Raw genomic sequence first — 14,784 nt, 5'->3', positions numbered from 1 at the left:
TGGTCTTCTCAAGCTTTAGAGACATTGATTTATTTCCTACCTTAATACTTCAGGTTACTATTGTCCAGCTGGGTCTAGCATTAGTACTCAGGAAACATGTCCAATTGGTAAACACTGTCCGCAAGGTTCACCAGCTCCTGCAGATTGTGCTGCTGGTTCATATACCGATATCAGTAGTGCCTCGACCTGTAAACAGTGTCCTGAAGGCTTTTATTGTATACCAGAAAACGTTGTTGCTGGTAATGTTGCTACAACTCGTTCACCATGTCCACAAGGATTCTTCTGTCCAAATGGTACTGGTCATGATCGGAAGTCTTGTCCGGCTGGAACATATGGCAGTTCTACTGGACTCGCTGCTGCAATTCAATGTACACCTTGTGATGCAGGAAAATACTGTCAAGGTATGTGGCCACAGATAGGATATAAACCATTAAAAAACTACTAAACATATGTTCCTTGGTGTCATTGGGAACAAATTGATTTATATTAACCTTCTGTTTGTGATTATCTAGGAGTGAATTTAACAGCTCCGACATCAGATTGTGCACCAGGATACTACTGCATATCTGGGGCAGATCGACCAAATCCTGTCGAGCTGAATTCAACGCAGTGCCCGACTGGAACAGTGCACCCAATCATTGGACACATCTGCCCAACAGGCCATTACTGTCCACGAGGAACTGATTACCCTATACCATGTGCTTCTGGTAAATACCAAAGTTTGACAACCGAAAGTTCTTGTCTGGACTGTCCTGCAGGATACTTCTGTAATGGAAATACATCGGATTATACTCCAAATATCTGTCCATCTGGATACTACTGTCCACTACAAACCCCTGATGCTTATAGCTATCCATGCCCACCAGGGACTTTTAACAACCTGACTAAACAAACAGCACAATCGGCGTGCTTGCCATGTACTCCAGGAATGTATTGTGAAGGGTATAATAATGCTTTCCCAACCGCTCCTTGTACTGCTGGATGGTATTGTGAATCTGGTGCTGTCAAGTCAATGGTAAGTCATGTTTTCTTTTGTCTCAGCTATTAAATCAGTATTACCAGGGTAAGATAGCTAATAACATATGTACATTTTAGCCAACCAGCAATGGAGGTCAATGTCAAGCTGGATATTATTGTCCAGAAGGCTCTCCTGCTATGATAAACTGTACAGCTGGAAAATACTGTGATTCTATTGGACTCTCGACTCCAACTGGTGACTGCGATGCTGGCTGGTACTGTCCTCCTACATCTACCTCGATTCGTCAAGTTATTTGCCCTCCTGGTCATTATTGCCCGACCGGAACTGATATTCCACAGCCATGTAGAAATGGAACATTTGCAGCAGGAACTGGATTACAGTCACAAGCTCAATGTACTCCGTGTACTGCTGGATCTTTCTGTAATGAAACTGGTCAATCAACTGTATCAGGAATCTGCTCAAGAGGTTAGTGATTATTTAGTCCTATGTGTATCAATGCTATAAATTGTTCAGGCTATAAGTCTGAGCTAGCCCTACAAAATCAATTCTGAATATTATGTGTGCATCCTACACTTTGCTGACTATCTTTTCAATATTAAAACTATAGGTTTCTATTGCCCACCTGGACAAGTGACACCGGATCCTTATGACTTCATGTGTCCAACTGGCCATTTCTGCCTGGCTAACAGCGCCATTCCAACTCGCTGCAATAATGGATACTATCAGAATGAAGTAGGCCAATATGAATGTAAACTATGTCCGGGAGGTAGGTTGAGTACATTAGAATTTGATATTCATTTCTAGTACAGACTGAATTCAGCAAAGGTTACAAAAATTTCTACTATAATCATTTTAGGATATTTCTGTGACAATACTTTGTTTGCTGTTTCTACACTATCAAACATGTCGTGTCCAACTGGTCATTATTGTCCGAATGGAACGAAACGTGCAAATGAGTTCCCGTGTCCAACTACAACATTCAACAATCAAACTCATCGATCAGCCATCAGCGAATGCCAGCCTTGTCCCCCGGGTTATTATTGTCAGAGTACTGGTCTTTCTGATGCTGAAGGTCTTTGTTTTGCCGGGTAAGGTTTATTCTACTCAAACGTTCGGTAAAAAGGAAGCATATGAACTAAATTTTTATCACTGCTGCTTATTTTCAGATATTACTGTAATGGCAGCATTGGGCTTCCAAATCCTCCAGAATTCCGCTGTCCGATTGGTAACTACTGTCCGGAGGGCAGCTTTATACCAACGCCTTGTCCTGATGGTACAATGGCCACAAATAAAGGCAACAAAAATCTCACTGATTGCGCGCCTTGTAAACCAGGCCACTACTGTACTCCAGAAAGTTCGAGTCGAGGTAATCTATCAGGTCCCCAAAAAACCTTTTAAAGCATTTATTTCGTCCAGAAATACTTAATATAATGACTTCCAATGAATTTTAGGTTTTAGTTTGCCATGTAATGCTGGTTTTATATGTCTAACTGGGTCAAATATTCCAAATCCTACTGATGGTGTTAAGGGCTACATTTGCCCTGTAGGGCACTACTGTATTGCCGGGGCTGTAAAAGAGGTATCTTGTGACATAGGAACATATGCCCCTCAGGAAGAGTTAGGTAAGTCTTAGATGTCTCATAGTTTTTCAAAATTTTCATTAAAAAATTTCATTAAGATGATTTTTCTTTTCAGGCGCTTGTCTTAACTGTCCATCTGGCCAGACATGTCCTGTTCGTGGCATGAATGCCTCATTGCCTTGTCCAAAAGGCTATTACTGCCCAGAAGGAACTAATAACAATGGAATACCTTGCCCTATGGGTAAGTTTTAGGGCATGCACATGCTCAAAATCTTAAGACTGGTCTTCAAAATCATTTAATTTGTTATAGGATTGTGGGTCCATCCCCAAATGTGTTAGATAGTGATGTATTTGGTTTGCTAGACATGTTTATTTTCTGTATTTAGGCTCATTCAATCCATACACTTCACTGAATGAATCAAGTCAATGTTTACCCTGTTCACCTGGTCAATTCTGTAATGTAACTGGATTGTCGGCTCCAGCTGGCCCCTGTTCTGCTGGTTATCTTTGTGTTACTCGTTCCATACATCCTGGTCCAAATGATGGTATAAATGGACCTTGCCCTGTTGGTCATTACTGTTTGGAAGGTAAGATATTTGATGCTGAGCTTGTAATTATCGCCATGCATCTGAATAGGAGATTCATGATGGCATTCATGATTTTTTCAGGTGCTGTAAATGCGACAGTTTGCCCGAGGGGTACAATGAGAAATATTACAGCGGGCACTGCCGAAAGCGATTGTTATCCATGTAAGTCTGGTTATTATTGTGATGGTGAAGCATTAATAGAACCATCAGGAGAATGTGCTGAACGATATTATTGTCCAAATAATGCCAAAATAACAGCAGAAAGACCAACGGCTTATGCTTGCCCACCAGGATTTTATTGTCCCAAGAATACAGATCTCCCAGTCGCTTGTCCACCAGGTAAACTTATGTTTTTGTATTATATTTGTCATATAATGAATAGTGAAAATTGTTTTGTGAATATAAAAGTTAAATCTACTTATTTCAGGCTCCTACCAACCATACACCGGCTCTATCGACTGCCTCACATGCCCTGCTGGCTATTATTGCTTGCAAAACAGTAGCCAACCAATCGTATGTCCACCACACTCCTACTGTCCAAATGGTACCATTAATCCAATATTGTGTCCAAAAGGAATGTATACACCTAATACGACTACAGGATTAGAACAGGAGTCTGATTGCTCGGAATGTGTAACCGGTAAGTACAAGTTGAGTCTAGACTTGAGTATCAAAAGTATTGGTAAGTCTTGATCCTACAGTTCATCATGAACTTAATTTATTCTCGATTCATATTTTCATGTAGGCATGTATTGTGTTGGTGGTAGGACAGCTGGAGATTGTACCGCTGGTTACTTTTGTCGCCGCTTCAACTCGGTACCAAATCCTGATGGAAATGATACGACGATTGGTTCACTCTGTCCTCGAGGGTTCTATTGTCCAGCAGGTAAGAAAAACCTGTTATTTGAAAAATATTGATCAGTGCAATATTCTATACTATACTATAGACATGCAATTAGAATTTACTGTCTATTACTTCAGGAACGAAAATTCCACAAACCTGTCCACCTGGAAAAGTAATTGACTTTGAAGGCGCCAAATCCGCTGCTGAGTGCGATGTTTGTCCCGCTGGTCGAATATGCCCGGCAAATTCCACTTTCGCTAAGATGTGCACCCCTGGCTACTACTGCGCTTTCAATCAGCCCATGACGCCTTGTCCACTTCGTACTTATAATGATTTGGAAGGGGCTGAGAATTCAACTTGGTGTAAACCTTGCCCGGCAGGATACTGGTGCAACTTAGAAGCTATGTCAAACTATACAATAAGTCCGTGTCCACCTGGATATTACTGTACAGAAGCAACATACGGTCCAGAGCCATGTCCTGCAGGAACATATAGGTAATATTTGTATCTATTTTGTGGTTGTTTTTTCAATGCAATGAATCCTATTAGCTTAATGATTTACTGATTATATTTTTAGGGATATAGTCGGTGCCGGTCCTGTCTCGGATTGCTTCTCTTGTCCAGCTGGATTCTATTGTCCTGATCCAAATGCTACTGTTGTTGGAGTGGATTGTGATGATGGATATTTCTGTCCCCCGGGTTCGTCGAATCAAACCATCTGTCAACCGGGATATTATTGTAACAACTCTGAAACTCAAAAACCATGTCCACCTGGTTTCTATTGTCCTCTGGGATCGAGTTACCCTCGACCATGTCCTGCTGGTCATTACTGCGGTGGATTTGATTGCAATGGGACAAGTCCTGGTTTGTACAGTTCATTTTCGAAACCATAGATTATAAGCCACTCAATTGTGGAAACTTAAGATGTTCATCAATACTTTTTCAGGTGCCAAAGAACCTCAAAAGTGTCCTCTCGGATATAAAGAATATGATGGATCTCCTCGTGCCACATTCAGCGATACATGTGAGCCTTGTAAACCTGGTACATACGGAAATGATGCTGATCGGAAAACATGTCGTCCCTGTAGAGCAGGCATTGTTTGTAAAGCTGTTGCTACTACTGATGAGCCTTTGGGTAATAGTAGTGCAGTTTTTGGGTTCAACTCAACCAATTCCTACCCTTGCCCTGCAGGTAATATTAGACTCTGAACTAGTTCATTATAGGTATGTTGTCACTAATTGTGTATAGAATATGATGTTATAATATGTTTCAATTTCAGGCTACTACTGCCCTAAGTCTTCCTCTTATCCTCTTGTTTGTCCACCTGGAACGTACAGCCCTAGTGAAAGAGCTGAAGGTCTCGTAGACTGTTTACTCTGCCCTGTCAATTATTTCAATCATCTTGTTGCTCAGAAAAGTTGTTTCCCTTGTGGTGGTGATTCGGCACAGACTAAAACTGGACAGAGTACCTGCGTGTGCACAGGAGCTGGCAGAGATTTCCAGGTATGTGTATCGATGGTATCAGTACTAAAATTGGACTAAAGAACATCAGGGATGAAGTAGGTTTGCCTGTATTTATATCCGGATGTTTGATTTTTCAGCCAAGTGATAGAACATGTCCATGTCAGGCTGGATACCAAACGATGGATGGCCGCGAACAAGACTGTGTCAAAATTGTGTATGACCTATGTGCAGAGGGCAGTTATCGATCCCAAGATGGGCAGTGTATGACAGACTCACAATGGGTTACCTATTGTCGTGAAAAGGTCGGTGAAATTCAACATTCATTTCTTGTCTCCAAATTGATTTCCACGCTAAATTGACATTTATGTTGTTTTACAGTTCTGTGATCAACCATCCGACTATGTTGGATATGATCGAACGCTTGGTTTATGTAAGTGTAAAGTACAAGACCTAGAACAAGTGTGTGATGCATCATGCCGTCAATCTCAGAAGAACCGAGCTACCTTCCATTGTCCTGAACCTCCATTGGAACCATTCATTCGTATTACTGATCGTAATGGCACAAATAAGGTGACACAATCATTATTCGATAGAATGATGTTAAAATGCGAAATAACAAATCCACATCACTGACGAATTAATTGTTTTCTACAGTTTGAGATTCCATCATCCAATATGGACCGAGTGATCAATTCTGCCAACTCGATCAGCAAAAGTCAATGTGATTCACTATCAAATACGTCAAATGCGATCTACTTTATGGAAATGGGTAGTGATGGAATCACTGGAGGATATGATCCTGATCCCGATAGCTTGCAATCAGTATTGTTATCGAATGCTAAAGGCACTGTGACTGGAAACTATACCAATAATCCTGTCGGCGGTTTTCAGACACGAAGACGTCTGCTGTCTGCAACCACCCCATCTTCTCCAACGAATATACTGTCAGGAATAAAAAATCCATCAATTTGCCTTGAAAATGGAGAGATGTTGTTCATGATAGTTTCAAATGAGCATTATCCAATTTATGACAAGTATGTTTCTAAACAAGAATGAGATATTTTTGATTATTCGTTATATGTGATGAGCTCACATCCATTTTCCTTTCAGGAATAATCTGTACAACACCAACTCGAAATTTGATTATGGTGGTTTCCGAAATTTGGCTGAGCAAATGGCTCTTGCGTCATCAACTTCGACTCTGTTCTCGTATAAATTTACCGAAGGTGGTGTTTACGTTTTCTATCTGAGTTCCAACCTGAACAAAAAAATGGTAAAAATAATATATATTCTTAAGATTCAGTGTAATGATATTAGTATGGAATATGATGAATCTGATTCTGGATATTTCTTTCATTTCAGTATATTTCGGTGATGCCACCAAACGTTCAATGTGCCACTACAGGACCATTCTTCCCACCAACTGCTACAAATATTGTCCAGAATAGTATTTCCCTTGATAACAACATACTTCAAACCCCAGACTGGGAAATGATCGCTGTTTTACTCATGGCATTTGTCCTCGTTATAATCTTGATAATTATCATTTTGGTGAGTAAAACAAACAGTAACAGTAAAACCCTAAGTTTAGAGACCCAGTAGTGAAGATTTGTTATTTCTCATTTATTTATAGGTTTTGTTCCGTCGTTATGGTTGGTCTAAGAATATCTACAGCGTTACACTCTATCGTATGGCTACTCGAATGTATAACTTCGATGATTACTCAAGTAAAGGTTCAACTGTTCATCCTGTCAAGAAATATCATCGAAACATGGAGATGTTGAATTCAGAACAAAGCGAGGATCCAGGCCAGCCTATCAATGGTAATTTTACTTTGGATAGAATAACGAATAGATATTTTGAGGAGAAACACAAAATTTAGATTATCACACATTGCTGTTTGTTTTTAGTCGGAAATGAAGAAGTGAAAGGTGATGAATTCTGGGATTATGATCAACAGGTTGATTTAGAGGCATTCGATGCAAACACTCTGTATGAAACTTTGTCAAAACAGTCGCGTGATATCACTTCTGCGCTCGGGAAACAGAAAGATGAGGTAAAAGGATTGTATCAAAAAGTGGCAAACCAAGCTGTATCTCTGAAAGGTCTTTGGGCGGCCAAAATGAACCTGAAGGGTCGAAGTACGTTGGCCAATCCTGGTGATCTGGATGCCTACAAGCAGAAATTAACGGAATTAGAGGCTGAGCTCGAAAGAAGAAAAGGTTTAGGTTCAAAATTCTTGATGGTGTTAGAACGACAACATGATCTGATGGAGGAAGATGAAAAGTGTCGTGAAGAGCACCAGGTTTGTGTTCATTCTATCGATTTGTGATGAATTATAGAATTAAGTTTGTGTGAAAAGTTTTATAAATTCTCCAATACGTTTGATGTAGGTTTCATTTGAGTCTCCATTGCGTGAAGCTATTCGCCTTCTGAAAGAACATGCAGTTAAACTGCAACGTGGACAGCTGGTGAAAAATGGTGGATTTGATGAACAGTTACACAAGGCGACTGCTGGACGTGTTGGTGCTTTATTGCAACGAATGTCAGCAGAGGTCACGCATGAGTGTGAGAGACTCGGCGCATGGGGCGTACTTGGACAGGGAATTGGTGGCCAGTTAGTCCAACCAAATTCAGCTGAACCTCTGACCAAACAGGATCTTCTAGGTTAGCTCTTTTTGACACCCAAATGCGACTTCACTATGAAAATCTTTGCCATATTCTTTTCACTTTGTCATTTCAGGTCCAAACATGAGTATCAAAGACACAAATTTATTGCGCATGGATGAAACTGGGTTAATTATTCCTGTTAAGAATAGTAAAATGATCAGTTCTGATGGAACAGTAACTCCAGTTCCAAGCAACTATTTCCTGCATCCACAAACTGGACATGTGTTACCAATTGCTGGCAATATCTCCTTTGATGCTGTATCATCGAGACTTGTGTTCACTGCAGATTCAGCTACTGGTTAGTGATGTTCATAAATTATCTCTGAAGATCATTGACTGCGCCAACATTTTAACCATTTGTTCAGATAACTGTTATATACAATTTTTCAATTAGGTGAGGCTGGTCGAACTGACGAGTATCTGATTCCATACATTCCTTATCCGACTGATTCAAACACTGAAAAACCAAAACAAATCAAGCTGAAACCGTTAGAAAGAAAAGCAGATTTGAAATATGGCAATCCGGTTGCAGATCCACATACTGGAATTCATGTTCCAATTGTTGCTATGACAATTCATCCAGAAACTGGAACGGTTTATCCAGTCGGTGGTTCTCACACAGATCCTGTGAGTGGTTTACCTATCGCCATTGAAATCGGATCAATGATGATCGATCCGATATCTGGTGAACCGATTCCTATTCTTAGTGTGTCCATAGATTCAAAAACGGGTGATGTTATACCGATTGGTGGGTACAGAACCACGGAGCAACAAAAAACGGTACCAATCATTCCAGGAGATACATTCGTTGATGTACGCAGTGGTAAATCAGTATCGATTCATTCTGGAATAATTGAGAATGACTCATTACTTCCCTCTTCTGGTGGATATCAGGCTTTATTGGATGCTAGTGTCTTGGCGTGTGAAGCCAGAGTGTTAGATACTTTGAGACAGTATAAGGAAGGCGTCACAGGTTAGATTTCTTTTCTGTATATGCATCTTTATTAGAGAGGTCTAGCAGTTATGAATATAAACTGTATGTATGTTATCATTTCAGGATCAGAGGCTGTCGAATCTGGCGCATCATTAAACACGCGTCATGAGGAGAGCATGATGGAAACAGCTCTCAAAGAATTGGCTAAAACTCGCGTTCACATGAAAACTCAGTTATTACATACTATTCATGATATTGATAGACGTGCTGAACGAGCTAATATGCTTGCTACTAGTGGTGGATGTCCTGGTTAGTTATCACTTTGTTGTGAACATATCTCCTTAGGAAATAACTACTGGTATTTAAAAGCTTGCCACTTTGTTGCATTTAGGAATGTATGAGTATGTGAGAACTGGACAGTTATTACCAATATTGATCGGGATGAATATGTTAGATAGATCTGGATCCGGTCGAGAAGTGCCAATATTAGGAGCCGAACGTGATAGAATGACTGACCGCATTGTACCATTAGGTGGTACCATGGAAGACCCAGAAGGCCAAGGTTTGAATATGATACATATGTTTTTATAGAAAACATAGTTTTTGATTTCAGGATCACTCGTAATGATGTTTGTATTTCCTATTTTGCAGGGTTAGTGCCAATACAGTTGGGTAAAAAGGCAGTTGATCTAATTACTGGTGATTTAAGCCCAGTTATAGGTGTACGTATGAATGTTGAAACTAATACAGTTGTGCCTGTTACTCAGTCTTCACGAGGGCATAAAAAACGAAAGCCTCCTCTTGGTGCTGTTGCCATGCTTGAAGAAGAAATAGCTGCTAGACGCGGTTACTGGCGTCGCCAGCGTAATGGCGAGGAAGAAGTCACCGGCGATGAATTCAAATTGTCACAGAATTTACTTCATGATGTTGAGCAACTTAATTCAAAGCAAGTAGACGATGAAACTCAAATGATTCTCGACAAGACGCAGGATTGTGAAGAGAATGCAAAACGTGAAGTGAAACGCAGGTCTGATGCAGAAGAAGAGATATCATCAGTGTTGCCACCTTCTGTTCTAAATGTATTGATGTATGCTGACCAAGAAGAACATAAAAATGAGACAAAATACCATTCTATGAATAGCAAATTTACTGAAACAGTCCGGAAGTTCTTTGCTAAGCTAGTTACAGAAGAAGAAAAGTTCCAAGATAGAATACTTGAGCTAGAAGGCTCCATGAATCCAGATGCAGTGAACACCCAAAAACAACGACACAATCAAGCAAGGGCTCATCTTCAAATGGAACTACATGATCAGGTTATGACTCGCTCAGAAAACCTAGATGAAGCTCATTGTGCATTAGAGTATGCAAGGGAAAGGGCTGAAATACTTGCGAATGAAGCTAAAGCAGTGATGACTGGATCTCTTGTTATTGCTGGGGATTATGATTCAATGCTACCTGGTGTATATGGTGATTCAGATCTCACATCGGCGTCATCAAATGAAGAACTTGTACCCCTTCTGAAACAGTTGATTGCAATGTTAGAGAGTGGTGGACCTTTCGTGCTTAGCCCTGAATTACTGAATCTGATACAAGGTAATAATACAAATATAAACATTTTCGGAAATGAACAACAGCCTCAAGCACAACACCCGAAAGTAACAGTTGCTGCTGTACAGCATGATATAAGAAGGAAAGAGGATATGCAACCGGTTCAAAGAGCAATAGTTCCTACCGTCACATCGGATATACAGACCACAACAAATGTCACAGCATTAGTTGATACAGATGCAATCAATTCTAAAAAAGGAAAAGACTTAACACAAGAAGAACAGGATAGATTGAAGAAGGATTTATTTGAGAAACAGGCATTTGAAGCTGCAAAATTAGAAAGCGATCTACGCGCTAATGAAATAAAGGAAGTAAATGATTTGCTGAAAGATTTCCAGGAAAAGAAAAATAATGCTATATCTGATGTCAAAGAAGATCTGTATAAGAAATTAAAGAATGCAAAATCTGAAGCTGAAAAAGACAAGTTGATGAGTGACTACCAGAACGCACTCCAAAAACTCACAGATAATCTCGAGAAGCAGAAAGAAAACCAGCTCATTGCATTACGTCAGAAGTTACTCGATCGACGCCGACAAAAGAAGAAAGACCTTCATAAAAAACACATTGAAGAGGCACAAACAATGAATATACCTGTAGATACAGTTCCTGACATACACATTCCAAGTCATGAAGAGATGAACCATGATTTGCTTGTATTAGCACAGGTGCAAGCTAAAATGTTGGCTGATCTAGAGCTAGCATCATGCCAGGAAGATGATAAAACCGATAATGAAGCAATGCTTGCCCGTATAAAGGCGTTACATTTTGGTAAGATTAATTCATATTAATGGTTACTTTCAAATCACAACTCAATAAGCTGTTTACTTATGTAATTAATTTTGTTTTTTTTTTGTAATAGGAGGCCCTAAAACAGATGATTCCATAAAGGCATTGGAGAAGAAGAATGCAGAGAATAAAACATACAACGGGTCTTGGCGTAACAAACTTCGAGCTAGAAAAGACAAACGTCGCAAGATGATTGAGAATGTGCAAAGTTTGGATGCTTCAGAGAAATCTCAATATGAAAAGACAGTTGAATTACAAGAGGAAACTGATCGTAAGAAAGAAGAGAATGCATTGATGGATGTCATGAAACGATTGCAAAAGGTAATTATTTGCTTACGGTAACTGATATTTCAAATGTTGATTAAGAGGCTGAATTTGGTTATTTGTGTTGTTTTGAAGGAGGAGCTTGAACGTTTAGAAAATCAGACAATGGAGAAGGCTCTAAAAGGAACTACTGAGGAGGAGCGAAACAAAATTATGGAACAACATTTGAACGAAGTCCGAAATATAACTAAACACTATAATGATCAAATGAATAGTCAGAAAGATGCCTTGCTGGCAAAATTGGCAGCAAAAAAACGAATGCGTGAAGAAATGGAGAAAGAGAAGGCAGTAGCTAAAGAGCTAGATAGAATAACCAAAGCAAAGGTATTGGTAATTGATATACATGTATATGAAGATAATTTTTAAGTGTTTCACTTTTTCCTGGAAAAATATGTTGGAATAAATTTTCTGTAGGCTGCCAAGGGTGATGAAGAAATGGAAGAAGTTATAACAAAGATTAGTGAAACGCTTAATGGTGATAAATTGTCAGATGAACAGCAGAAGTTAGTTAATGAGCAGTTGCTAGCTCAGGTAGATATGGAAAAACAACAGAGGGCAGAACAACATGAACTTGATGCTGAAATTAATGATGTATTATATGAAGAAACACATGCTATAGGTATGGAAAGTTAAAATGCATTTAACTTTAATTCTTTAACAAGATACTGAAAACCAGAGTAGAGTGAAGTAAAATCAAGGCTGTCCTATTAATGAATATTCATTTTAAGAATTCTTTTGAAATATCTTGATATGTCTACATAGAATAATGCCTTATGTCACAGATAAACAAGTAGCTGGACAGATTAAATTAGCTATTGATGCTCATAATGCAAAATTCGAGCGTGAAATGGAAATGAATTCTAAGAATCTGAGCCAGTCAGAATGTGATCGACTTATTGCTCAGCATGAAGAAGAGCTAGAAAAAATAAGAAACAATTTGGCGGGTGAAAAGGATCGACAAAAGAAATCAATTCAAGCTAAGGTTTGTGAAAATGATAATCTTATGGTTTACCAGCTGTCTAAGAATTATATTCAAGTAGATGAACTTTTAATGAATTTTGTTCTATACCCGGTATATAGCTGGAAGAGCGTCGCAGAAAGAAAGCAGAACGATTGGCTGAAAAACAGAATTTAGAAATGACGAAGGCACTCTTGAATCAGCAACAAGAGCGGGATGCTTTAAATGCTGATATGGCTAAAGATCTTGAAGGCACAACTCTGAAAGGTTCTTTAAAAGTAAGAATCTCTTAAGCTCTAAGTCTTTGTGTATTTATTTGTAAACCCGTACGTAATTTTTTTCCAATACCAAACAACTGAATCTCACTTGTAGGGAAAATCGGGAGAACAAGCGGAGAACATGATATATGGAGTGTTACGCCAACGTCATATGAAAGAGGCAGTACACCTTGAAGAACAATTGGAACGTGAGCTAGAAGCTGCTAAAGCTGAGGCTCGTTCTCAAATGGAAGAACAACGACAACAAGGCCGAGAAACCCTAATATCAGCTTATGAACAGGAACTACTCGATCTAACAGCTAATGCAGCAGCCATGTCTCCAAATGAGCTGATTCAAAGGAAAGAAGAGCTAAAGAAAGATCATGAAGTGTGTACCTAATCTTACGGTAGCTCGTATAAATCAAACTATGATCGCATTCTGTTTATTACAACATAACTATGCATTTCAGCGCCAGTTGCATGACTTCGATAATTTGACGGTTCAAATGGTTATACAAGCAGAGAAAAATGTTGTACCACGAATGGAAGCTAAACATATGAATGCTCGTCTTGAACTTAAAGAAAAACAACTGCAAGAAATATTTGATGCAATGAAACGATTGAGCCCTGAGGAAAAACTTGTCAAGGTAAACAAAAGCACTTTTCTATTGATATGAGTGACTCTGAATAGGTAAATTCAAATTTCTCATCATCCGATACATATGTAGGACTACGAAGAACGAGCTAAAAAAGCACATGAAGATGCTGAAGAATATCGAAACAATACACTCAAAGAATTACAACAAGAATTAGAAAGACAAAAAGCAGAATCTAAGAATCGTGAAGAAGAAAAAATGAAACAACTCAAGCAGAAATATCAGTATGTACAATATATGCAACAGCAGAAATATTCTTAGGATATTCATAAGTATAATGAAACTACTTAAATTATTGTTTGTATTGACAGAAACCTGGAGACTGAATTGATTGAAGAACAAAAACGGCAAGAACAACTGGAAAAAGAACGACTCGCAGAGCGTGAACGTGTCCGAAGACAGAAATTTGAGGAGCAACAAAAACGTGAGATGGAGGCACTCTCATTGTCTAATGCAACTGAAGATGAGAGGAAACGTCTGCTTGAAGTAAGAATAAATATCTAGTTTTATAGTTGATATTCAAACTGGATTGTTTTCTGTTACCCTTTTTAATCATGTATCAACCTTCATGCAGGAACATGAAAAAAGTAAAAAGAAATTCGAAGACAATATGAAGAAAGACCAGGATCGACACAAATCATTGATTGAGGCAAAATTAAAAGCGCGTCGTAACAAACGGAAAGCAACAGAAGAAGCACGCATTGGGAAAGAGGCTCAACTTGAAGAAGAAGACCATAATAAGCAAGAAATGTTAGTTGCTGCTAAAAAAGAAGTTCAATTGCAAAAAGAGGCAATGATCGAAGCCAAGGCTGCGCCTAAGGTACAATCCCAGCAACAGGTAATCCTTCTACATATATTGTTATTATTTTGCAATCAAATTTAAGAAGAAAGACAAATTTTCCATATATTGTTGTTTTACTTATCCTCAGCCGCAAATTGGTCCATTCTCTACAACTGGAATACCAGAACAGGATTACATTAATCTTTTAATGGCATCCCCATTGTTTAAACAAATCAATGACTTGGAAGATATTTTGGAGAAGAAAACTGGGTCTGCTGATTTTACCACTAATAGAATTGAAGGTATGTTTTTTAGATTGTTAAATACCGATGGATATCATTATATAACTGAAGTT

General features: G+C 38.9%; 1 protein-coding gene across 1 annotated transcript in view; it reads left to right on the top strand.

Annotated features, from left to right (window-relative positions):
- Positions 1-14,784, top strand: part of LOC141915524 (uncharacterized) — a 46,677-nt gene that overhangs the window by 29,253 nt on the left and 2,640 nt on the right. The window contains exons 84-123 of the mRNA XM_074807091.1: positions 54-401; positions 513-1,015; positions 1,096-1,444; positions 1,587-1,745; positions 1,836-2,067; positions 2,146-2,345; positions 2,431-2,601; positions 2,675-2,800; positions 2,946-3,146; positions 3,228-3,485; positions 3,574-3,786; positions 3,892-4,032; positions 4,128-4,485; positions 4,568-4,863; positions 4,946-5,182; positions 5,271-5,494; positions 5,593-5,757; positions 5,834-6,025; positions 6,110-6,489; positions 6,566-6,728; positions 6,818-7,006; positions 7,089-7,278; positions 7,366-7,760; positions 7,849-8,122; positions 8,199-8,423; positions 8,520-9,098; positions 9,183-9,368; positions 9,451-9,621; positions 9,711-11,435; positions 11,527-11,774; positions 11,853-12,101; positions 12,192-12,396; positions 12,560-12,759; positions 12,858-13,013; positions 13,108-13,380; positions 13,463-13,639; positions 13,721-13,872; positions 13,960-14,134; positions 14,223-14,486; positions 14,533-14,731. Of these exons, the coding sequence (XP_074663192.1) occupies positions 54-401; positions 513-1,015; positions 1,096-1,444; positions 1,587-1,745; positions 1,836-2,067; positions 2,146-2,345; positions 2,431-2,601; positions 2,675-2,800; positions 2,946-3,146; positions 3,228-3,485; positions 3,574-3,786; positions 3,892-4,032; positions 4,128-4,485; positions 4,568-4,863; positions 4,946-5,182; positions 5,271-5,494; positions 5,593-5,757; positions 5,834-6,025; positions 6,110-6,489; positions 6,566-6,728; positions 6,818-7,006; positions 7,089-7,278; positions 7,366-7,760; positions 7,849-8,122; positions 8,199-8,423; positions 8,520-9,098; positions 9,183-9,368; positions 9,451-9,621; positions 9,711-11,435; positions 11,527-11,774; positions 11,853-12,101; positions 12,192-12,396; positions 12,560-12,759; positions 12,858-13,013; positions 13,108-13,380; positions 13,463-13,639; positions 13,721-13,872; positions 13,960-14,134; positions 14,223-14,486; positions 14,533-14,731 (11,148 nt within the window). The remainder of the gene's footprint in view (positions 1-53; positions 402-512; positions 1,016-1,095; positions 1,445-1,586; positions 1,746-1,835; positions 2,068-2,145; positions 2,346-2,430; positions 2,602-2,674; positions 2,801-2,945; positions 3,147-3,227; positions 3,486-3,573; positions 3,787-3,891; positions 4,033-4,127; positions 4,486-4,567; positions 4,864-4,945; positions 5,183-5,270; positions 5,495-5,592; positions 5,758-5,833; positions 6,026-6,109; positions 6,490-6,565; positions 6,729-6,817; positions 7,007-7,088; positions 7,279-7,365; positions 7,761-7,848; positions 8,123-8,198; positions 8,424-8,519; positions 9,099-9,182; positions 9,369-9,450; positions 9,622-9,710; positions 11,436-11,526; positions 11,775-11,852; positions 12,102-12,191; positions 12,397-12,559; positions 12,760-12,857; positions 13,014-13,107; positions 13,381-13,462; positions 13,640-13,720; positions 13,873-13,959; positions 14,135-14,222; positions 14,487-14,532; positions 14,732-14,784) is intronic.

Source organism: Tubulanus polymorphus, chromosome 1 (genome assembly GCF_964204645.1).
Source record: "Tubulanus polymorphus chromosome 1, tnTubPoly1.2, whole genome shotgun sequence".
Lineage (NCBI taxonomy): Eukaryota > Metazoa > Nemertea > Palaeonemertea > Tubulaniformes > Tubulanidae > Tubulanus > Tubulanus polymorphus.
This window is presented reverse-complemented; position numbering and strand designations above follow the sequence as displayed.